Genomic DNA, 24,499 nt, shown 5'->3' on the forward strand with positions numbered 1-24,499 from the left:
AGCACCCCCAAGCCCATTATTTCAGATTCTTAAATACAGCTGCATAAAGAGCAACACAGAAAAGTCTCTTTGGCATTAAAGCTTATTTTAGTTACACAATTGGAGTGATTATTTTAGCAATAAGTGTATTTGCTGGCATAGCAACATCAACAAAAATTATTTTGCTATTACCAGTACCAATATTAAAAAGCTAAACAAAACCCACCATGAGTCATGATCTAATTAGAATCATGCCTGTTTTAGATGGTATCAAAATGATTTGAGACTATATTTTTAATCTTACTATCATCCGGGTGCTGAGTTTTGAAGCAGATTTAACTCACCTCTAACTATTTGGAAATTTCAAGGGCCTCTCTTCTTAAAGGAAGTTGGAGTTTTTATGAAATTCTGGTTTTTGAGGGTATATTTTCAAGGAGAAAGGGAAAAAAGGTGATACACCATAAAACACAATAAAAACACAATAGAAAAAAAGAAAAAAAAAACACACAGGAGCTTTTGCAGGAGAGGGAAGCCCTAATGCTGAAATGAAATATTCCCATTTTAAAATTAGATTACGGGGATTGCAGCCATCCTGTATTCAAATTTAAAATGAGTTCTGTACCTTACAGCTCTCCATCCATATATTCACTTCATGTGATGTCGGGTGGAGCATCCTAAAGCATCCAGTTTATAACCTCTTTCAGCTATAAATAAGGAAATCCAATTAAAATTGCTGAAACCACATTTAGATTTCATGAACCATCTCCCCGCTATAAACTTCCTTTAAGAACTCATTTTTTTAAAAAAACAAAAACCCTAACAGGAGCGTACCCTCTTATGTAACATTTCTATAAAGGCTCACTTTTCATTTTAAGCCTGTGATTTCCCCATTATCTTAAGATATCTCTTTTAAGTGCTACTTCTCAAAGCAACTTCACATGAAATCTATTTTAAGGCATTCATTAATTCACCATTGGTGAAGCGCAGAGCGAACTAAAAATGAAGTCATTATTCGTTTTAAGATTATTTATGTCATATGCAGTGGTGGGGGATATTTTGCAGAGCTCCGTTTCCTCCCTCAATTTCATTCCAACAGCTTGGTGCACTTATTAATTCTTATGGCTTTCATTATTTAAGTGAAGATGAAGTATAGTTCTCCATTTCCTTTCCTGGGGTCCTTTTTGTCTTCTCTGACTAATTTATCCATCTGGATGCATGCTCAGCCTTTGTCAGGATTCACAGATAAAGCAGAAATCCATTATTTTTGGTCCCATTTATTGTATCTGTCTATCTGAATCATTGGCTTAGTCCTAGCCATGCAAGTTACTTTATGTGAGCACAGTCCCGAACCAAGGAGGTGAGTAGGGAATCAGCACCGTAACAGAACAGTTAGGATAAGCACTTGTTTTTCTTGCGTTCAAACACAGCTCATGGCTGATTTTTAATGTCGGCCTGAATCAGGATCTGCTATTGCAGAAATGTTCATGTATGTTTTTTTTTTTTTTTTTTTCTTCAAGTTATATAGCAGAACGCTTTGCCCAATGCTACAGCAGTCTTTAATCATGTTGTAGTTTTGTTTATGGTCATGAAGCTTGTGCATTTTTTTTAAGAATTCTTTTTGTTGTCTGCAATTTCTCATGCAATTTTATGTTTTAAAACGTCTCCCCTGGTCTCCTGTTATCATACAGGGCACATTGAGTGCAAAGCTTTACATGAGCACATAGAGCAATTCATCTCAAAATGACATGTTATTTGCTTAATTTGGTATTTCTATTTACAATGACTCTAAATACCCACTTGGATCTTATTCTCAGCTTCCAATTTATTTCTACTGCAGCATCTGGACAGCTGCTATTCTTGCCTTTCTAGTTTTCTCAGTGTGTTCATTCTGGTGAAAGTGCCCATCTCATCACAGCTGCATTGTGGATTTCCAGAATAATACAAACGTTAAAAATATTTAAGTCATCAACTTTTGGATATCCCATTTGTGAACACATTTCTATTTGCAAAAAGTGGCTTTACCAAAGTCTTACTAAAGCTTGCACTTCAGAGTAAGGATCACCTCAGCTTCTCACAGCTGTCCCTAGCTGATCTGCTTTAGCCAAAGGCAGGACTAGGACCTTGTTTAACCCCAACGTGCAGAAAGGAGACTGATCTGTGGTAGAGGCACCAACACTGCAGATATTAACTTGAAGATCCCCAGATCTCCTCAGCCTTGAGTAAGGCTGGCTCTGCACACAGGCATCGAAGAGTCTGTGTGTTTGTGCGCATGGATAGCGGGGACAGAGAAGCCTCTGTTCTGCCACCAACTTTGCTTCCCATCCAAAGCCCTGAAGAGCAAAACTTGCTGAGGAGAGTACTTGAATGGCCAAGGCTATTGAAGGGACAGGAGAACAAAGACATGATATTATGGCATGGGATAAAAGAACATTTAAAGTTAAGTTTCAGGAAGGGATGGCAAAACTTCCAAGTTTTAGTTGCCTGAATAAATAATAAGCTGTCAAAATAGTAAATGCTATATCTAAGACTGTCAAAACAAGAGTGGGGGAGCTAGAAGCATGATTCCTACTAAAAGTAGTGGGATGTGCGCATTTATATACCTGAATGGGTATTAAATCTCAGCCTGCAACATTCCTTATTCATCTTTTCCCCTTTGGAGGCATCTAGGATGGAAAGCATTTTCTCTGACTGAAAACACAAGTTGTCTGCCCAGAAGAACTGGAAACAGTGCCAAGTTGTTAGGCAGTATATACAGTACATGCTAATTCATTTTAAAATCACTGAAAAATGCTCAAAGCCTTGTAAAGGAAATTAAGGGGGCACACACATTTGACTTTTATACGTGCATACAAAAATGTGTGATATTCCTGGTGCATTGTAAAATGAAAGAGCAAAGAAGGACAAAGGCTTTAACCATCTAAAACAATCTAATCAGCCTCTGGAAATACACTTTCCAGTAGTTTGGGGTGACTATGTTAACAGAAAATGGGAATGATTAAATAAAGTAAGGCTGATAATTCTCCTGAGTACTACTAACTTATCTTTAAAATCACTGAAGACAAGTAGCATGGCTGGCGTCTCAAGTCTAAAAGCTATGACATTCAGAGCAAGGTAATTGAAGCCTGTAGTTCTAAAGCTCCGGGTGTATGTTCAGATATTATCAATGCAAATTTTACAACCAAATATTTGCATCTAGATAAAAATGATTTCCTCTTTTGGCTGTGTTAGGACCTATGAAAGAGCAAGGGAAGCAATAATAATAGACTTGTAGGTGACTGCATCAATCATGACCAAGATGTAAAACAAAAGAAACATGAAAAAAAAAATCTCCATAATCAATTTCTACAGTAGGAGAAATTCAGAGAAAATCAATAGACTTTGTTTCTCATAAAAAAAAAAGAAAGAAAAAAAAAAGAAAAAAAGAAAATGCAGGTACTGACAGAGGCGACTCCCTATGGAAAGGCCCCTCACTGATCATGGCCACTTCCAGCAGCTCCTATTAAACACAGACAACCCATTTAACCCATTTAAGAATCACAGCTCATGGCAGCTCTGTGCTAACTCAAGGAGAGACACAGAGAGGGGGGATTCTGATGACAAGGACCCAAACAATTTAGGAAGTTTTAACTAGAGTTACATTGTACCTAAAAGCTGACTGGAAGCTAGTACAGGCTTTACTTAGAAGGAATTATCAACTTCTACAATTTCATATTGCTTTCAGGAAAGAAATACACAAAAATCATCACACAAAATCATACACAAAAAGTATGATATATACTTCATCCTTTCTCAAAATCTCTAGGGACTCCTGACTGTAAGTTAAGCATCTAAACATAGAAAAATTGTAGGTGCTCTAAGGTCTTCATTTTTCATAGTGTCAACAATTATGGATTCAGTAGCAGGTATTTGCCCTTTTCAATTAATCTTAGTTTTTGACCTGGCTCTCTACAGTCGCTGACTGAATTGAAACAGATGAAAAGCTAGTGGAGTGTCTTTTGAACATTTGAAACTATTATTTGTGTCACCACTATTCCTGTGAACCACATTTCACTTCACACAGAAGGGAAGCAGAAGTTTGAAGAAAATACTCACGAAGTCAACCAAACTTAGGAGATGTTCTAGGACACAAAAACCTGAAGCCACTCAAAATTACCAGTATATACTCCTGGCAAGCTTCACAATCAGAATAAAAGCAATTCACAGTCAACTAGCAAATCAAAATGAGCCGGTATGGCTGCTTGGTTTTAATTCAACACTAGAAGAAGCTAAAACAGAGACTGCACTAACTTGTTTCAAGTCTGTTTTCCAATATAAAAAATGACAGGTTTTGCTATATCTCCTTGCAAAACTATATTCTGTATTATTTCCTTTAAAAGAAAACAGACAGAAAAATAATTAGCAGAGCTAGAAAGGCTGCAATGACCAAACAACGCACTCTGCCTTGAAAAAAAAGTTACCCTATAGTCATCTTATTCATCAAAAAACAAACAAGTAAAGCAAACAACCCCCCTGGCAAATTTTCCTGGTAAATGTTTCTATAGGATTTTGTTTGTTCCTCCAGATACCACAAGAGACGGGCAGAATTCCCTGCTAGAGGAATCTCCCACTCACTGACCAACACAGTTTATCAATAACTGGCTTTAAGAAGGATATCAGACAACTGATAATTTGAATCCTTCTCTATAGATAGAATTGTCATTATTGATTGCTACTAAATACGAGCAGAAGCTGTATAATCTAAATATTTTTATGTAATTGCCTCTTTACTTGCATATCATTTACTTCCTAGCGGCTACCATGCCGGTGAATCAGTGTATTCACTATATAATATTTCTAAACAGGAAGTTTAGAAAAAATACTCTCACTTTCTGCACTCCAAGCCAGGTAATCCGGATACAGATCTGTTCACTAAAAGGGACCCACAAGACCCAACCCACGGCCACCATGGCTGTTCATCAGTCTTTTCAGAGTAACTTTGTCTGCTGGGAGGCAGTTCAGGAACTTTGTTTTATTTCATCTCCTGATTTCTCTGTAATGGGAGTCTCTATTCAGTATTGTCAATACGGGTGTTTGCTGCATGGACAGCTTGTTCCCAAAGGCCTCAACTCCACAAAGCACAGAGGACTCAAGTGCTGTGTCACTGAAATACTTAGCAATTATTTAACTTTAAGTGAGCAAGCCCACTCATTTTAACAAGGCTACTGGCATAACTATCACTTAAACAAGTACACAGTCAGAATTCCTGATTCAGGAAAGTACCCAAGAACTTAGTTCATCTTGCATCCAAGAATAGGTTTTTTTGTTTTTTGTTTTTTGTTACCAAGCAGACATTAAAATACAACAGAGACAACGGACACCATATATCCTCATTAACTCACTGAGCTGTCTTCACTTTCAAATACTTCAAAGGTAAAGGGATACAGTAACACATGGCTGCAACTCAGCACTACTAAAATCAGGTTGGAATTACCTCAGGCTGTTCTCTCCTTGTTCATATTCACAGACAGAAACCAAATTAAGGCAGAGCTGCAGCTGTTCAGGGGCACTTCATGCTCTTCTATCACACCACATTTCCCTGTAAACCAACTGCAACTGTGCACTAGCTGCGAGAGACCCAACAGCTGATCTCAGTTTGAGGGTAAACTGAACTGCAGGTGTGTGAAAACAACCCTAGAGGATCCTGAGGATTTTATGAAGGATGCTTTAAGCGATAGAAAACAGCTCTAGAAATCACTTGATTTTTTTTCCAAGGAAACATAAGCTCTATTCACGTCATTCTTAACACATTCATGTCCAATCTGTTCTTAAAGACTTCCAGTGATGGAAATTGCTCCTTAACTTCCCTGGGCACTCCTGTGTTTTGCTTCACTACTTCATTTTGAATATCTTAGATGTCTCTCAGAAGTCTCCCTCACTTTAACATAAGCCTATTAAAATGCATACAAAATCTAAGGCTATTAAAGGCCTGCAGTAAATATATCGAACAATTTATTCCTTTCGTCTTTACATTCTTCATAGATTTGAAAACTTTTTGTGCCTTTCCATAATGTTCACTTCTCCAGACTAAACAGACCCATTTTTCCCCCCTCTTCTCTTGGGCTGTTTTTCCTAGGTCTCTGATCATTATCTCAGTAATTCTGTGAACTTCAAATTTCAGCCTCTTATTTGTACTCCTGTGAAAAACAAAGCAATTTCAAAGACTGTCTAAATAAAAATACATCTGTAAAGCACTTTTACAAATCATTTGTTTAACAATGCACAAGTTACAATTATGTTTAATTATGATATAACTATCACTCCATATGAACCCAAGACTTAGGCCACCTTTTGCAGATGAGCAGCCCTTCTGAATGTTGTGTGTTCTAGGAGGAATCCATCACTGTTTTCATTGCACACAGTGATTTGGTTAGAGAAAGAACAACAGAAGGAGAAAGCTTTGGCTAAAGAATAATATATCAAAACACCCAATATTTTAATGAAAGGAACTGAATATCCACACATTTGCACTTCTGTACAGGTTTTGTGATATATATATATAATTTTAAGCTGTTTACAAATAACATTTAATGCTTCAAATATTACATAATGTTATTATTTTTCTAGCAGAAATAAATATATTGCACTTGAAAAGAAATTTTCATTAGATGTTGCTTCATAGTTTATGTTCATAACTTTTTTTTCCATAAAAAGATTTCCCCCCCATCCCCACCCTGCACACACAAACACACACTTCAGTACATGGTGAATGTGCTCACGCAATGCATTATAAACAACAAAGTCAACACAGCAAACAGCAGAACTGTGGTACATTCTGTTAAAGAGGTTACATCCAGTTTTTACCTTCCTTATTTTTAAACAAAATCTTTCCTCCTGTTTCTGAAGGTACAATAAAAAAAGAAAAGACAGTTTAAATGTGCTAAAGGTAAAATACAGCAAACTGTATTTTTTGTCCTTAAACTACCATAAAAAGTTACTTGAGAGTTTACTTAAATTACTGCTTAGTTTCCTTTTAACAAAGTAAAATAAATGAGAAGAGGTTGTCATTTTATAAACTAGCGACTATATTCAAGGACAGTTTGTCACAGAGTAGTTATAAATCCTCTGGCCAGCAAGTACATGGTTACTAGAAAAAAAAAATCTTATGTAGCAGAAAAGGCTCTGTTAGGAACATGGATAGCAAGAACTCACCAAAACCAAAAATAATCTTGCCATGAGTTAATGCCATCCCTCTGCAGATGATCAGCATAAGCACAGGGGACACATCTGCCTTCCAGCTAATGGGTTGTACGTGTTACATTGATCTCGCTATTGGTTTTCTGTCTACGGGTAAGTTAGCACAATTTGCATTAAGCACCAGTTTTGGAAAGTTGCCTGACTTTTCACGGATATTGCTATTTCTGTGTAATAAACACACATGCATAAAGAGGAGCCACCACACAATTTTTTGGGGGGGAACATTTCCTATTCGCAGGCTGTACTGCTATTACACAATTATCCTTGAACCTGTAAAGAAGCATTCTCACTAGAAAAGCACTCCTTAATGCTGCACGGCTATCCATGTGCTCTGTGCTTGCTTGTCGGCTCATACCCAGAAGAGTACCTCTGGAACCAGTGGAACTGAATTTGTACCTTGGAAAGACCCTCACACCTACAAAGTAATACTGAAAATCAAACAGCCAAATTTATTTTTTAGATGTCTACCTTCTCTCAGGGCTCCAAAAATAGAAAAAAAAAATCAGACAGATGCATCTAAGTCAGTTCTGTTAGTCTCTGGGATGCTTTTGTTGGGAAAAGACCTGAGGCTGTTGACTATCTGTGGATAAAAGAGTAATCCAGAAAACACCCAAATGCACTCATAACAGTTTGCAGGATAATCTTATCATTCTCTTTGAAAAGCATATTCGGGCATGTTCTCTCCACCCTTCTTAAAAAAACAACACAAAACAGCACCAGCTTACTGAGCCAAGAAAGCTCATAAAGGTGAAGAGCACTTCACATGGGATATAAAATGTGAATTATATTGGAAAATAAACTCAAGATTATATTTGGCATTCCTAGACCATCCACCAGCAACAGATGTTCTGTACTGAAAGTGATATAATTATGACAAGCAGCACTGCAACTCCTTAAATAAATTACTGAGTTATTGTCAAAATAGTACAGATTGTTTTAGGCAAAGGGATTTTACTCTTTAAGTCATTAATAACAATTTTACATTCCTTTTCTTCCAATTGTGAAATCAATACTAAAGGCGCAGCATCGGTCTGTGGTCCTTCCTGTAGAGCTTGCCAGTATCTCTAGAGCCACCATCCATACAGACTTCATTCAAGAAAGTTGAATGAAATCCTCTCCCCATTACAGATAGGAAATTTACCACTGGTTTCAGCAGGGCAGGAATTTTATCCCTGGAATCACCCACATTCTGCTCACTGCCCACAGGAAGCTGAGAGGGACAGGGAGCAGAAATTCCCCAAGGCGGCACAACTTTTCTGGCCCATGCTCTGTGGTTTGTGTGCATTTGATTCCTTCCAGTGAAACACTGTATAATTGGTTTTGGAGACTGGATTGTGAGTGGAGAACAGGACACACCTATTAACCTTATTCCTAGGGAAAGTTCCCCAAAGCTGTCCTCATTCCCCTGACACTGGCTCTGCCTGGGACCTGCCTGTGATTCTGCAGCAGAGAGAAACCCAGTGGGTTTCTGATGCAAAGGACACCGCGGAGGAGCAGCACAGGCCACAGAACAAAACAGGGACTTGATCTGGCCAGCAAAATCAGCCCGTGGATTTCCATTCCCTTGAGTTTAAAAGTCTTGCCATAAGGCTTTGCAGAGCCCTGTCCTTGGTGGACTATCATATGAATCTCATCACAGGGAATTTGGATGAGAAGTTGGCCCTCTTGTGTTTTTACACAGGGAGAGTCTACAGCTGTATTTGCTTTAGATATGCATCGTATTTCATTTCTAGTGAAGAACATTTGTCTTTCATTTAATATTCTTGCAAATGATAATGTCAAATCCAGTTTCATTGTTTCAGAAAAAGCCAGCATAATTTTATCTGAAACAGCATCAGAGAAATTTGTGCCAAATACTGATATTTAGAGGATAATGTCCAGAAAAGAGCTAGAGATCATACACTTTATTTGGACATGCTTCATGAAGGAAGGGTAGGACACTTCATGAGCAGGTTTTACATAACTTCTAAAACTTACCTACATCAATGTGCCTGTTGCACACGTTTCTGAGTTGCCTGAAAGCTGCCTACTTACTTGATGGCTTTTTGATATAAGTATCAATATTGAAGCCACCAGCTTGAATTCTGAACCTAACTGCATCTCCTGCAGCTCCAGGTAACTTAATGGCTCTGCAGAAGGAAGCAGATGCAATAAACAAAATAGAATTTCTCATACGTTTTAGTGAAAGTCATCATGGGATCTACATATACATACACATAGCTACACATATCTCTTATGGAAGCCAAGCAGCTGAAAGAGAGGGATTAAAATTTCCTTTCATATCATCCCTAAAATTCTTATTTATGTAGGTATCATCCAGGTGTATGGAGACATATTTTCTTGTGGGACCAATATCATCTGATTTCCTGAAGACCTGCTTTCATATTATAACAGGTCCTGAGCAGACACAGGAAGTGCCATTTGCACCATGCATTTTTCTCATGATGTGATTGCCTGGAGCAAAATCTAATGGTTCGATACATCAAGCCAAATTCAGTGTGTAATTCTAAGCCATTTGAGTGCTGCAGAGCTTGGCTCATTATACAAACTGGCTCACTATATGGAATCCTCACCAGCTCATCTGGCTCATTATATGGAACTATTTATTTGCTCTGGATCCAGAAACTGTGAAGGGTCTCATTGCTTATCTTCGTCTACCCAGAGATCCCAGGAATTGCAAACTGCCTTAAGTTTCGTTGTTGCCGTTATTTCTATCCAACAGCGAGTAAATGTGAATTAGGCAAATATTGCAGGCGACTGAGACGGTCAAAATGGCCAGTTTCAGTTTCATTCAGAGATAGCCTTTATCCATGGGATGCATCTACTGGCCTAACACGGGAATTCGGGAAAACACCAGGAGGATGTCATAGCGATGCATGGCTGGGCGTGCAGTATGGGTATATGTGTGGCTCGCCTTTCACTTTGCTGGGATGGTAGCTAGGTGGCTCAGTGTCTTGCATTCTCCCTGCTACCACATGATTTTCGGGATGCTATCAGGGATTTTACCAGACATTGGTAAAAAGCGGTGCCAAAGAAGTCTGATAACTGTTCTGCGTTCTATCTCTACACAGATCTTTACTATATGAGATTGTATTGCCTGTTTTTTAGTATGTGTAGAGCATGAGCACTGAGGTCATTAAAGCCTTTTCTATAACTTGGATGCAGCTATACACAGCAACTCTGTATTGACTTCTTATTTACAGTGAAATCCCAGCTCCTGCTGTGCCAAAACCAGCATCACACTGGTGCTCTTTTCAATGGTGTAAAGCATTCCTGCTAGCTCTCTGCAGAGGTCATTTTTTTTTCTGATGACGCTAAGCACGGTCCCGCTGTTGCATCAGACAACAAATACTAGAAAATGATGACTGTACTTTGATTAAAACGAATTCCTAATTACTGACTCAGAAAAGGACTCAAATTACAAGCAAAGTTCTGAAAATTGGAAGAAACAGGAAGATATTCAGGAAGTTATCTTTCATCAATTTGTTGCTTAAATCTATGGAGAAAAATAATAATCTGAAATTCTGTTATCTTGGTATTTGCAGCTGGACAGAGGTCTTCGGTGGCAAGTGCAGCTGAAAATAAAAGCTTTGATTTAAGGATTTGATTACTTTTGGATTCCTAAGTTTAAGTAGCAGATTTTTCAAAATCAGTACTTTCCTTCATTATGCCTAACAGACTGTTAAATTGCTCCTCTTAGAATATGGGATAGGCTTATTTATAGACTCAGAAATAGAATACGTCATTACAGCTACAGTCCTGTACAGAGTTCTTTCTGGAGCAGATAGAGTTTTGTGAAGAAAACCAAAACAAAAACAAAACAAAAAGAAAAAAAGCCCCGTTAATAACTTCCTTTTGGGGATTATAGTAGCAACTATGAAATACTGCTCTTGGTGAATATAAGCCAGTCTTTTAAAAAGGACAGTGGCCTTCTCCATCTTGTCCCTTTCCCAGCAAATGTATGCTGAGATAGCCTAACACATGCTCAAAGCTACAGCAATACATTTGTTCTGTATTGATGCTCATTAGTCAGAAGAAGAGATGAAGATGAATAAGTGTATTGCCTTTTTCAGAAATCTTTTAGCACATGAAAAAACAAAGACCTATACACAGTTAATTTGTACACTGCTGCATAAGCATCATCTCCTTCCACAGTGCATAATGCACCTTTGGAGCAACCTGCATGCCATTAAAAATCCTGGGAACTCTGGGATCCGTGTCAGCTGTGTCACACATAGATCTGTGAGCAGCTCCACGCCGCATGCCCTCTTCTGGAGATCCCTCCACGGAGGAATCTATATCCATAGCGCATTTTATTAGCTGGTTTGCTATGAGTTTGGCACTTTCTTGCCATGGGCCTTTCACGGAGGTCCCTCGTATTTTTCATGCCAAACTTGAAAGCTTAAAATCTCGTGTTTCTCTTGTCTTAGGTCAGTCATACAAACGGCGTCATCACCGCGGAGGAGTGACGCAGTCCCTGGATAGCTGCATAAGGGCCCTGCTGAAAATAATGGTGGTACCTTGGCATGTGGAAGGAGGGGAAAGTGGGGCCACTACCTTGCATGGAGCTGGCAATAGCTGAAGGGGTAAGAGGCATTCCCAAGCGGCTGTATGGAGGCAGAGATCCTTGGATGGGATGAGGAATGGGCGTAGCTATGGACGCAGTGCTGGTACCCAAGGCGCTCAAAGACTGCGGATGCTGAAATCCAGGAAAACTGGTTGAGGAGGATACCCAGGAACTGAGGGATAGGTTATCGGATGTTGTAAAAGCTGATCCTGCAAGCAAAGAGAAAAAATGCCTCACATATGCACTGCCACACACAAAGATTTTCAAACAGCAAAAAGCAAGAAGTCTTTTACAATAAGGCTGATTTTTATGACAAGTCACCAGTGCAAATACTTCCCAAATACATTTATCTCCTTACATCATCTTTTTTCTTCTTTTTTTTTTTTTAATTATTATTTGCCAGTTGCTTTCTTTTATCCCTGTATCTTAGACAAATTTATTCTTTAAGATACTGGTTGCAGTGGCTTGACCAGCTTTGCATGCTGATGTTACATAGTAAAATCACTGTATAGTTTCGTTCTAAAAAATTGTCAGTTTGTGAATAGATGCATAAATTCCACCTCAGTGCTGGTATGAACCACTCAGGGATCTACTCTGACATAGAATTTCATTGCATTACATCCCATTTTTGATGGCAGGCTTGTAGATTTTTACATCAAATTTTCAGTAGAATTGAATAAGTTTTTCTAAAACGAAATTTTGTCAAAAAGGTTAAAAATGTCATTTGTAACGCAAGGGCTTGCTTTTTTTTTTTTTTTCCCTGTAGAATCCTGGTAGCACTCCATCTTCTCACGGAAATAAGTTTTTCCAAAATTTAAAATACAAAACCTCTAAAATGCCAGAACACTGTCATTTTTTCATCTGTGTACAGTACTCTCATAAACAACAGTAATAATGAACCTGTTTCACTGTTTTTTAAGTGAAATGTACTGAAATATGAGAAACACGCCCCCAAGTTAAATATGTACTCAATCTAATCAGGGGCTGCTTTGGTAGCATTTTTAATTGGAGAAGTTACAAAAATTCCTCTTTCACAGATCTTCCATTATTTAAAATACATTTTCTCTGAAGACTTCAGAATTAGGGAAAAAAAAGCAAAAAGGTTTTACTTAAATAATTAGTAATAATTTATTTTATTTTGACAGTATGCTTTTGGGAAAACTAATGAATAATTTGTTTTAATAATTATACATGGCCATTTTCAAATAATCTGATGCAGATGCTGCCTGCAGTTCTTCTATGCATCTGCTTACCAAAAGATTTCTGATTTTTAGGCGTAATGACTACTTTATTTTTAGCATAATTAAATAACAAGTCATGTCCCATCTCTATTTTCTTTCTTGCCCTACCATTTCCATTGTGAAAAATATTTCTTGCTTTAGGGAACAAATTTACTTGCAGCAGTATCTGTCAAAGTATAATTTTAAGACAATATTTTAAAATATTCACAATGACATTTGTAATTATCATTAGAGGTACTAATTTCATAGATCTAATTTGAGAAGATAGATTCATCCAACCTGAGAAATCAAAGCATATCCAAACACCTATATGTGAAGGAAGACTTATCAGAATGATGTGTTAATTAACTACAACCAGCTTCTCAAAACAAAACAAGCAAATAACAATAGAAACAGAAATACAAATTGTGACAAAAAAAATTATACATGTCTTCAGGGAGAGATTCTTCAAAACAGAAAGTGATGAAGGCTAGTTCCTCCTCTGCTTAATGATCTAGGTGAAATGCCTTAGTAACAGAAAGTAGAAATGGAGTCAGTTCAGCAGTAGATAAGGACTTGAGCAAAATTCTGACCCTACTCCTGAACCAAATCTGGCTGCTGGTAAATTAGGATAGAGAGCCAAACTGTAAGAATATTATCACACTAGCAGCAAAATCTTTTACAAATCCAGAAATATCTGACTATTATAGCACTATAAGGAAAGCTGGATGCAAACCTGGATTTGTCTACAAGTTTTCATTTGGCTCAATTACTTACAGGAGTTTTAAATTAATATATATATTTCCTACTTTTAATCCCCTTGGAAGCAGACTTCCTGTGATAGATACCCTACTGAAGGCTAGCCAGTCCTATCTTTAGGTGGCTGAAAATGGCTGAGTTGAGAACACCCTGAATGGATGTTGAAGTATTTAGAAATAATTAGCAGTGATAAACTCTCTTTGTCTACACAGAGGTCAGGTGCCTTGGTCTGAGCATGTTTGGAAAGGGGAAATTTGACATTGTCTCCAACAATAACTGGCCAAGGATCTAAGATGATGTGAAGTAATCCTCCAGAAGTGTTTGAAAAAGTGGCATTGTACCAGCTAAGGAGTTGCTCCAGAAACTCTACAGGTTAAGGAATTAGTCTCAAAATAGGCATGTATGAACAAGTCCAACTAATCACACTTTGTTGAAAAGCAAGTCATGGTTAAAAATAAGTGTGTTTTCCCTGCACGGGTCCAAATTGCTTATGACCAGAAATAATGCTCTTATCTTAGCCACGCTGCATGAAGCTAGAGGACAAGACAAGGGCACTGCCAGTCGGAAGGCAGATAGAACTGTTTTACCTCAAGTGGCTGTTGCATATCAGACAGGTCATGAAGTCACCACGCACAGTATAGTGCAACACAAGTTCATGCTAGTCGGCGATCCCACAGGATGGGATCTTCCCACTGGCAAATTATGGTAGATGCAGCCTGTCCTGCAAGCATCCCCATGGAGATCAAGCTCCGCATTGTCATTAGTTTTGTGACTGCTAAAGCAGACAAAACTAAATCAGTTGGGCTGAAATACCCAACTATGGATGACTTCTTCTGGACATAAAGAGAACTATAAGATAAAGAAAATAAAGATTAGTTTTCAAAGCTGCTCTGAATTTTTCTTTCTGTAAATCATGGTAATCATAGGCTACTTGAAGGTGATTAGAACTATGTCCTCTGCTGGTAGAAGACTGAGAAGGCAAAAAAAGCTACATCCACATGGTAATTCCCATACCGTGCTAAACACCGGCTAGTAACCCCTGCCAAGGGATGGGGAATGTTTTAGTTTGTGCTGAGCAGCAGAGTAATGAAGTTGCCTGTTTTTCAGCCAGCTTGCAGAAGAAGTGGAGAGAATCGTTGCCTCCTGGCAAAGGCTGGATAAGCAGAGGTGCCTCCTGAACGAGCCACCTGCTCCAGTGCCATGGGCATATCCGATGTGCAGAAGGGCCATATGGGAACGCGTACCTTTCACTGTTACAGCGCCTTATGCAAGAGGACAGAGGAATGTTTCAGAGTACCACAGTGCTGGCTGTGGTCCTCCTTTTCTAAGGTATAACTTGAGAGATGTTAAAATAAGATTTTCCTACCTCTGCTTTGTGTTGCCTGATTCTCATCTCCTAGATCATCTTCTCCTCCATAGGTTCGAATAGGGGATCGGGCATAGGAATGCTTCTGGATAAGGCTCTCCACACTTTCTCTGTGGAAAAAAAAATAAAACAAGATATCATGTCAATAACTTCCTAAACAACCTCCTGTCTGCTTCAGAACGTAAGCCAGATGATCACTCAATGACTGACCTAAAGGAGGCACTGGCAATTTGGATCCTCCAATAGGTAAATGATTTGTTAAGCTAAAGCTATTGAATAGGGTGCCTTCTTCCTGTCCTGATAGTCATTTTCTCACATAAATTCTTTCTTCAACATCATTTATTAAACAGCTTACCTCACAGCATGTTGCCAAACTTGGCCTGTGATGTTTTATCACTGCAAATCACTTCTGTACCTGGTACTATCTCTTTAGCAGACAACTTAGAATGAACTTCTAACTGCATTTTGTAAATAGGGTTTCAGGAAGCAAATGTGAGACCAGAAATCCTCACAGATTTAAAGATGCAAGCATAAAACCTATACCTGCCAAGTACTTGTGCCTGGTGGCCAGTCTGAGTTCAAAAGGAGAACTCCCCTTGAGCCAGCTTTTGTGTCACATGTGGCCACCCCATCTGGCACCCTCCCATTCCTCTGAAATGAAGGGCAAGAGATAAATGGATCCAGAGACAGTTCACCTCTAAACATACTCTCTAGACATCAGGGCTTAGGCCAATTCAGAACAGGAAGTCTACAGATACTACAGATCTTGTGCAGTATCTATTCTGAGAGGTTAAAAGTGTCTGCCAGACCCATACCTCCCCAGGGGCATAAAGCCCTATGAAGTCACCCAAACAATTTTTAAATAGAAGAAAGCCATATCTACATGATAAGCCATAGCAGTTTGTAAGGAAGATCCAACCATATATATTCTTAGCATGTTTCCATGTAAGTAGGTGGCATTATACCAAAGATGAATCTGACCTAGGCATATTTCCAAAATGGCTTTGACCTTTTGTTCCCATTTAACAAATATAGGTAGAGATAGCTGTCTAAATCTGCTGCCCAGTGCAAGGCTTGTTTGAACTCTCTGTTTGGCTAGTTGTATTTGCTAAATGCCTTTCACTATGAGAATATGGCTGCTGCAGAAATTCCAAGGAAAAAAAAAAAAAAAAAAAAACGTTTTCCAAGTAACAGAATAAATCACAGGGGCACATGTTTTCCTTTCCTACAAAAAGCCCATTATAGTCATTTTGTCCTTCGTCTATCACTGGCATCATTACTTATGCTAGTCTCCTCGAAAAAAAAAGTAAATAAAAAGGGGATCTTATCAAAGTGATTTACTTGTGTCAGGATTGGAAGTGGACTGAAAGCAATGGCAGTTCCTACATAGAGGATGATATAATTGAATTACTGCCTTTTAAGTGATTGAAAACAGTAGGCATATCGGGGCTATCTTGAAGAAGATTTTACAAAGAAAAAGACAGATGGCATTGTTTACATTATGCATTGAATGCCTCTTGAAACTTTTTTTTTTTTGGAAGCACAATGTGAAATGCAAAGAACTTAACTAAAAAGACTGTCTCATATGAGTACAGAATAATGAATTAGACCACTGTTGTCTAAGAGATTTAGATACCAGTCTATAAACACACTCATTGCCAAAGAACTACTAATATTTAAAGGTCTGAAAAATAGATGGGATTCAAGTGATTGTCTATATTGTCTCTATTGACCTTATTTCTACCTTAGGTCTGCTTATAAAAGTCTGCTTATAATGACAGACGTTACAGCACATAATAATATCCTGATGGAACAGAAACAGAAACAGTGCAGGCTCCAGTTCCAGTGCAGCGGTCCAAATTCATCTCTAACCTCACTGGATCCCAAAGAGGATTGGGGATAAACTCACCCTAATAAATTCACATTTGGATTACCTACAGAGATTTAAAACTAAATCAAACACAATTATTGTAGACTAAATTCTTTCCAGATGGGTTTGTATGCTAGACAGAGAACCCTGTTATTCTATATGGTTGTCTTATTTTAAAGAGAGGAGATGACTTTTTAGTGAACCCTGAATCTGAAATGTTTGAAAATAGGAAATTATGCGGTAGGTTTATTTATTTATTTTTAATATTGCCATTTTTCAGGTAGAATGCTAAAGATATTAGAAGATTAGTTTCACACGGCTCAAGAAGCAAAGCTTTTTGTGGCATAGAGAGCAGTTTGAAAGAGGAAATTCAGATCAGGGAAAGCAACCCATTTCAGAAGAGTTTTGTGAGGCCGGGATTTATAATTCAGAACTGTATGTGCTTATATAATCTGATGATGGTTGGTGGTTTAATGTATTATCACAACACACCTACTAATTTTTCATTTTAGAGGTTGAGGCTGTGATTCACATCATGCATGCAAAGCACTCAGATTCACCCCAGGATTTAGGCACCTGGTTTCCACAGCAATATCTATGGCCTTCAGGTGGATAATTTGCTTTCTACATACATGGGCTGCATAGATACCTCCAAACAGACCTGCAAAACACAAAAGACTGAGCAGAACACCACCTCAGCATGCCAAAAGGAAGCAAAGATAAGGCAGAAGTGGTGTATTTCCCCCACATATTAAGCTTTAAGTCTGAGTCCTGCCACTAGTTACTGTTCCTTCCATCTAGCAAAGCAGGAGCTCTAGTCTGAACTGAGGTCTTCCTGACCCTGGGCAATGATCTAGCCAGGGAAGCAAAGGGTAACCTGCACTTCCCTCTGTGTCTCAAAGAAATGCAGTGGTGGCCTCAGCCCGGGGTGCAAGTATTTCACACTGAGAGAAGCCCACCCGGAGATCTTGAAGAAGACAGGTTTGCAACTAATCGAGGCTGTGGAAACACGTAGGCTTAGGTGGGAAAGAGGAGCTCAGTCAACATCCTGCACCCTTTGAAGATGGAAGTGCCTCAGGACTTGCTCCAAAGCAGGCCAGTAGGACAAAGTAGAACTTTAACAAGAAGATTTAAGTGCCGCTGAAATCTAGTCAATCTGAGGTAGTAGTTTAAAATGTGGGAATAAAACCAGCAACCTGGAATGTAGGTTTCTGCCTAAACCCTTTTCTCAACCTGAGCCAAAAGGACTTAAGGGTCAAAATCCTACTGAAAATTCTGTTTCTATAAGTGTGATCTAATTAGGATACCCAGAATATAGTGATATCAATACCCTCAAATATTATAACAATAATAATAATAATAATAATAAATTGTGGCTTTATAGATCTTGATACAAAACACCTTCACCAAGTTGATACAACTTATAGCAAGACCACTCATATCTAACCATGTTTCAAATAATTCTGTAGATAATTAAATATATATATATATAAAAATGAAAACCAGGAACAAAAATAGGATTTGACGGATATTTTAAAGCTTTCCTTTAATTTCTTCAGACCCAATTCATACTAAAATGGCTGAAAGAGAAATTTACTCAAAGTGCAACTTCTGTTACCCAGGCTGTGATCAGACACTTGTTATCTAATACTTGGACATAATGATTTTTACTTCTCAATGCTCCTTAGAAATCTACAGTGCCTTCTATTAGCAACAATTTAGCAATAAACTTTGTTTTGAGAGATCAAAAGTGGTCAGCTGGCTAGAAGAAATATGTTTTCTTTCTGTCAAATTCTTTTGTGTGGTCTTCCAACCATTTTCAGCCTTTCAGACTGCTTTCAACTCACTGTTATCTTGTAAATACCCAGAGGGGAAAAAAACACACATGCACAGGCATAATTTATTACTATGATTAAGCTGTGTTATATGTACAACCGAATAATAGCAGCAGATGACAGGCTGCAAAAATAGCAAGTTTGGGGCTAAAGCTGTCTGAGACAGGGAAGAAGGAATCATTTGCCAAATGGAGAGGAAAAACCTAAGCAGTTATTGGCTAAGAGAAGATGCTGAGGCAGGATAAACATGAGGAAGAGACCATAGGTTGATCCCCGTGCCCTGCATTACGACAGAAGGAAACCTTGAGCCCAACCCTTTTAATAAACCTCTGCTTTTAATAAAGCTACAAAGAAAGTGCTTCTCTCCTTCCTGCAAGAAAGAAACCTGTAAGTCTGGGATGGAGAATCCAAGGAAGTGAAAGATTGGTGGATTATATCATTCAGTAAGCTTTAGGGTACTCAGACAGCTTCTTGCCATTCTCAGATATTAACCCCTGGACTGAATAGTTCAGTCTTGTCTCTGCCAAGAAAGGATTCCAGAGTAAAACTCTCAGCAAAGGATGCTTTCTCCCTCTTGCAAACTGAGTCTTTGGCCTTGTTTAGTAATACTGCCATGCACATACACAGCAGTTTCAGGGGATATAGACAGGAAGACTCTGACATGGCTAATAAATTATTCACTAATACTTTACAAACTAAATGTGAGATCTTGCCATGGTACTGGATGTGAGCTGGGAGACAACAGAAAACACAGAGCTGATTTAGGAAGCAGCTGAGGAACAAGGCCCGGTGGGATGACACTCGCTTCTTCTTGCTGTCAACCTGACGTTACAAAAATTCCCAAAGGAGATTGTAAAGTCCACGATTACCCTAAGCAGGATCTCCAGTCAAGACGAAAGAACAGTGCTGCTTTGTCTGTGGAAGCAGGCATTTCCTTGATGCTCCTTCAAATCATCTGTAGCCCCTGAGGAGCCTGACTGACACTGAGGAGGGCTCATCTGAGCACAACAGCCCATCAGTATGGAGGCCACGACTTGCGTGCACCAGAGGCTATGGATTTTCCTGGATTTGGTAGTGAGAGCACCCAGAGGTGGGAGACAGGATGTCTACCGTCTCCCTTTGTGCTGAGGAGGAATATTTAGTTCTGCCAAAAGGCATTAGAAAAGCTAATCCAGAACTATCCTGATGGCATTTCCCATCTTAGATCCATGGACCCAAAGACAACAGAGTTGATGTCACACTAACCATCCATTCCACTGAAAGCCTGGATCGACACCTCTGAAAGTAATGGGCAACAGGCAGTCTGCAGTGAGAAAGAGCAGGTTCCAGGGACAGGCACTCCGTGTTTATATCACTAATGAGTTACTGTCTCAATTAGGAATGACTACAAGGCATACAATTTTTAGAGCAGCGATGAGCAACCCATTAATATTTTCCCTACTTGCCCTTTCAATGCCCTTCCACTTGATAAATAAGCAAATATGGAAGAATATCCTCAGAATTTTTTCCCTATACCCAGTATCATGTTTTTTTTTTTTTTGTCATTTTCTTTTTAAGAATGGCAAATGTTAGATTAACAGATTAATAGAAGGAAAATAATAAAACTGGCAACCATGTTTTGCTTGGCCATTCAGTTCTACACAAAGGAAAATACAGAACAGGATATAAAGTGTAAGAATTATCAGTTTGCAGCCTGAATGGCTTCTTTAGTTCTGTATTTCAAAGGTTTCCTTTTTTTTTTTTTTAGCTGCCAGTTAGTATGTTTGGAAGAAAGCCCAGATAACAGAAGACATCAGAAGTGAGGTGAGGTGAAGACAGATGGAATAAATGGACTGAGAAGGCACAAAAATAAACTTGTCGGAAGTCACACTGTAGTAGAACTTTTTTTTAAGGAAAAGATGACTAATTTGTCCAAGACACAAGTGCTAAAAAGGAGTCCAAAAAACAAGCAAGAGGAACAAATATATTTCCATAACAGCAGCTAGGAGGGAACAACAAATCTGTCAGAACTGCTGCTCAGCACCACTCAGCCTTTATGTTCCTGTTGCTTGTAGCTGTTACTTTACACATTCACAGCACAAATACAGACCCAGATTAATACGCTACATGTAGTTGTTCTCATATGGGTATGTTGATATTACAGACTGACACCAGGGACTTGGTTCAGCCCTGAAACTATATGAACCAAATCCAAGAACTAGCACTAGTCTACCGATTAAGACTGAGACAGCTTTAGAAATGAAGAACCAGGGCCTGCTGAAGTTTAAGAAAGAAGGGAAAGCAAAATTAAATTATGAAAAGATCTAGATTTAGAAGATTGCGGGAAAAAAAAAAAACCAAGCAGAGTGAGTGTGCAAAATGTGTCTCCATATCTCCTCCAGTTTTCTAAAGTCAAAAAAAAAAAAAAAAAAAAAAAGGAAACCAGCTATCATTATACAGGGAAAGAGAAAAGTGTCAATGTTACATTTCTCCTTTCTTATTTGCCCAAAAGCACACATTTACAAAAGCATATTAAAGCCCTTCCTCTGCAACTTTCTCTCATTTTTTCTCCCCAGATATAGAGATACTCTTAATGCTAACACAAGTTCATGAGGCTCCATTGCCCTCAGTGAACACAAACAGTTCTTTCTGATTGCCAGGCAAAGGAAACTGGTGGTTTCACATAGTGCTGCAGATAAAGTTGGACTGGGAGAAGTTCCTGGGAAATTCCCCTGTGCTGGAAACAGTAGGTCTGATGTGACATTGTCCTGTCCCCTTTGGCAATCACTACACCTGCATGAAGCATGTGGAAAACACTAGCAAAATAAAACTTTTGATACCATTTTGTGCAAGGGATAAGAAAACAGAAAATCAAGCCTCTGTGAAGAATGACCTAAGGCATGAGTGCTTAAAGGTTTGGGAACTGAAGAGGTTTTAGCTGGAACGGAGGGATTTCTGCTGGGGAAAAAGGAGAGGTTGTCCAACTGATAGGAAATGGAGTTGGAGAAAATGGGCTTGAAGGGGATAATTCAAGTGTCTAAGAGTAGATGGGAAGGGAGTTCTAGATGTCCTAACATACCCAAGCCTCCCACAAGGGTCCGAAAGGTGTGATACCATAACTATAGCCAATTTGCCTCAGTTTTTGGAGTAGCAGCAGCTGGAGGCTGGAGTAACCACAGGGCACCTGGAATGGCGGCAGCTACAGAGGTTTAGGCACCCAAGCCCCTGGTGGCTCTCCCTAACTAAACTCAGACCTCTTCCAGCTGAAACATTTCAGATGATCTCCCATGGTTATTGACATCTACAGACTGAGAACTAGCAAGGGATAAAAGGTGAGTTGATGAGTTTGACGTGGACGAAAACTGCGACCCTACTTGCCCATGGATATGGGAGTAGGTCCTAGACAGTAGATATCTCTCTCTGTTGGTAGAGGGGTTTCAAGTCTCAGAAAAGTTCTTCTGGACCAGTGGGAAGTAGTGAGAGCGGAGAGGAAAGCAGCCTCTGTGGGGCAAGCAGGAACGGGACTGGGGAGAGGACTGATGGTGCTGGCAACACATAATTAAGCACAAGGCTCTGACTGCTGCTTCAGTAGGGCAGGACCCATGTTCAGGCATTAGCATCCATTTCATTTACGGCCTTGTAACTCACTACAATATATTCCCACATTTCAGTCGTGAAGTTCCCCAGGGGAAAATTCAGAATCTGATTACCATGCAAATCCATTTGGGATGCTGTGTTACAGCTCTGTCTTACGTGCCTCCCCCATCCCCCTTTCTCCTTTCCTTCCTTTCCCTGCTTAAAAAGATATTTGGACATGTAGACCATACTTTTCTACTACCTAGGGCACTGCCTCTTGAAGCATACGTCCACCTCCCAGATGCACCTATGGGACTTGAGCAGTTCAGTGTAACCCTTTAGTTCTCTGTAGCAGCTACAGGTCCACCCCCGAACTCGCTTATCGTACACTGGATCAAATTGAAAAACCATGTTCAGAAAATGATTATGATCTGCTAACTCTTGTTGGCTCGTTATTTTATGAGTCAGTAGTTGTGTTGACTCACACTTCTTTTCTTTAGATTGTTTGCCTGATTTCAATCGTTATGGTTTTATTTGTTTATCTATTTATTTTTTCAAGTTTAACTCTTCACTGCAATCCAAAAGATAAATTTGAGCACTAGATAAAGAGTGAATCTGTTGGGGTCCAATTTGGCATTTTTTTATGGGTTTGTCAGTTTTGCCTTAAACAAAAACATAAAGACAATATCTTAAAACATCCCTCTGAATTGTTAATATTAGAAAACCTGCATGATATTTACAAAGATCAGCAGTAAAAAAGATCACTCTCAAGACCAGCGTCCATATTGCAGTGTTTGACGTCTGGTAGCCAATGCCACAGTCTGTCAAGTTCCACAATCTGATAATTTCTGTTAAATATTCAGTTTTTCTACCATGACCACTACAGGAGCCTTTTTATAGTAGAAGAAAAGTAAATACTGCATAAAAAGATCAAAAGGTGAATCATTAACTTATCTAAACATGGTAGCCCTAGATAAAGTCTGTCCTGTTAATCTAAATAGATGACCACAAGTAATATATGGAAAGAGTTGATTGTAGAAGGAGCCTCACATTCTACAGAAAATTTGATATATAATAAAGCACATATGATTTTTTCAACAGTTAAAAGATTTGCATAATTAGCTTTGAGTATGAGAAAAGTGTTTTATAGTGTTTAGACAGGAACAAAAGAAAACGAAGAACTTCAATAGCCTGCAGTTGCCTAACTCTTGTATCATTTTGCAGACTTCACTACCTTTACATGTAATATTTTGACTCCTGTACATATAATGCAAACAGATTTAATCCTAAAGGCATTTGCAGTTTAAGTTTCCCACATAGGGATCGTAAATCTAGACTGGGAAGCCTGAAATCGTTAAAGTCACATATTTATAAAATCATATTCAATTAGGTTAAAAAAGTGCAATTTCTGTCATCATGTCATAAAAAGATGTGTTTTTCTCTCAGATCTACTATAAAGAAAAACTCCCTATATTGTTACAGATAGAGGCTGTTTTCAATCAGTTACAAGGAGCAATCCAATTACTGGATGGTTTAGTGCAGTAACTGACTCCAGACTAATTTAATTTCTTTAGGTCTCTAAAGATCAATTGATCTGATTTGTTTCCCTCCCCAAAGGCTGTTTAGGAAAAAGCAGGCTTAAATACCTGGAAATGAAATACAAAGCTCTGTACACTTTCACACTACTTAGGTCATTCTGAAAAGCTGGGACTTGCAATAAATGAGTGCTCTCTTAGCCCCGACATCACAGGATGCTTTACAGCAGACCATGAAGATCACTGCCCAACATTGCAGATTATGCATGCACACACAGTGTGCCAGGCTGCTTGGGAAGCGCTGCATGGAAGCTGCACACAGAGCTCCTAGTTAAATATTCATTCCCAAGAACTGCACAAATGTGCATTTGCACTGCATACTATTCTGGACGAATAAATACTTTTATCAGTGAGCCGTCTTATTGAACCTAGTAGATTTCCAATCCAAAGGATTACCTTTGTTTTCCAGTGTATGCCTCAGCTGCCTTAAAACGGGAAACTCTTGCTGACATTGTACCTTACTTTGTTATTTCTTTTGATTTATATGAGATTTATTTAAACATTTTATTTTCTGGTGCTG

General features: G+C 38.8%; 1 protein-coding gene across 1 annotated transcript in view; it reads right to left on the reverse strand.

Annotated features, from left to right (window-relative positions):
- Positions 1-11,647: 11,647 nt before the first annotated feature.
- Positions 11,648-24,499, reverse strand: part of TBX20 (T-box transcription factor 20) — a 32,601-nt gene continuing 19,749 nt past the window's right edge. Inside the window, exons 7-8 of the mRNA XM_088521350.1 lie at positions 15,125-15,234; positions 11,648-11,988 (exon numbers count right to left, since the gene is read on the reverse strand). Coding sequence (XP_088377476.1) covers positions 11,648-11,988; positions 15,125-15,234 — 451 coding nt within the window. The remainder of the gene's footprint in view (positions 11,989-15,124; positions 15,235-24,499) is intronic.

The sequence above is a fragment of the Tinamus guttatus genome, unplaced genomic scaffold (assembly GCF_059628265.1).
Source record: "Tinamus guttatus ecotype Peru unplaced genomic scaffold, ASM5962826v1 Tinamus_guttatus_pri_ptg000119l, whole genome shotgun sequence".
NCBI lineage: Eukaryota > Metazoa > Chordata > Aves > Tinamiformes > Tinamidae > Tinamus > Tinamus guttatus.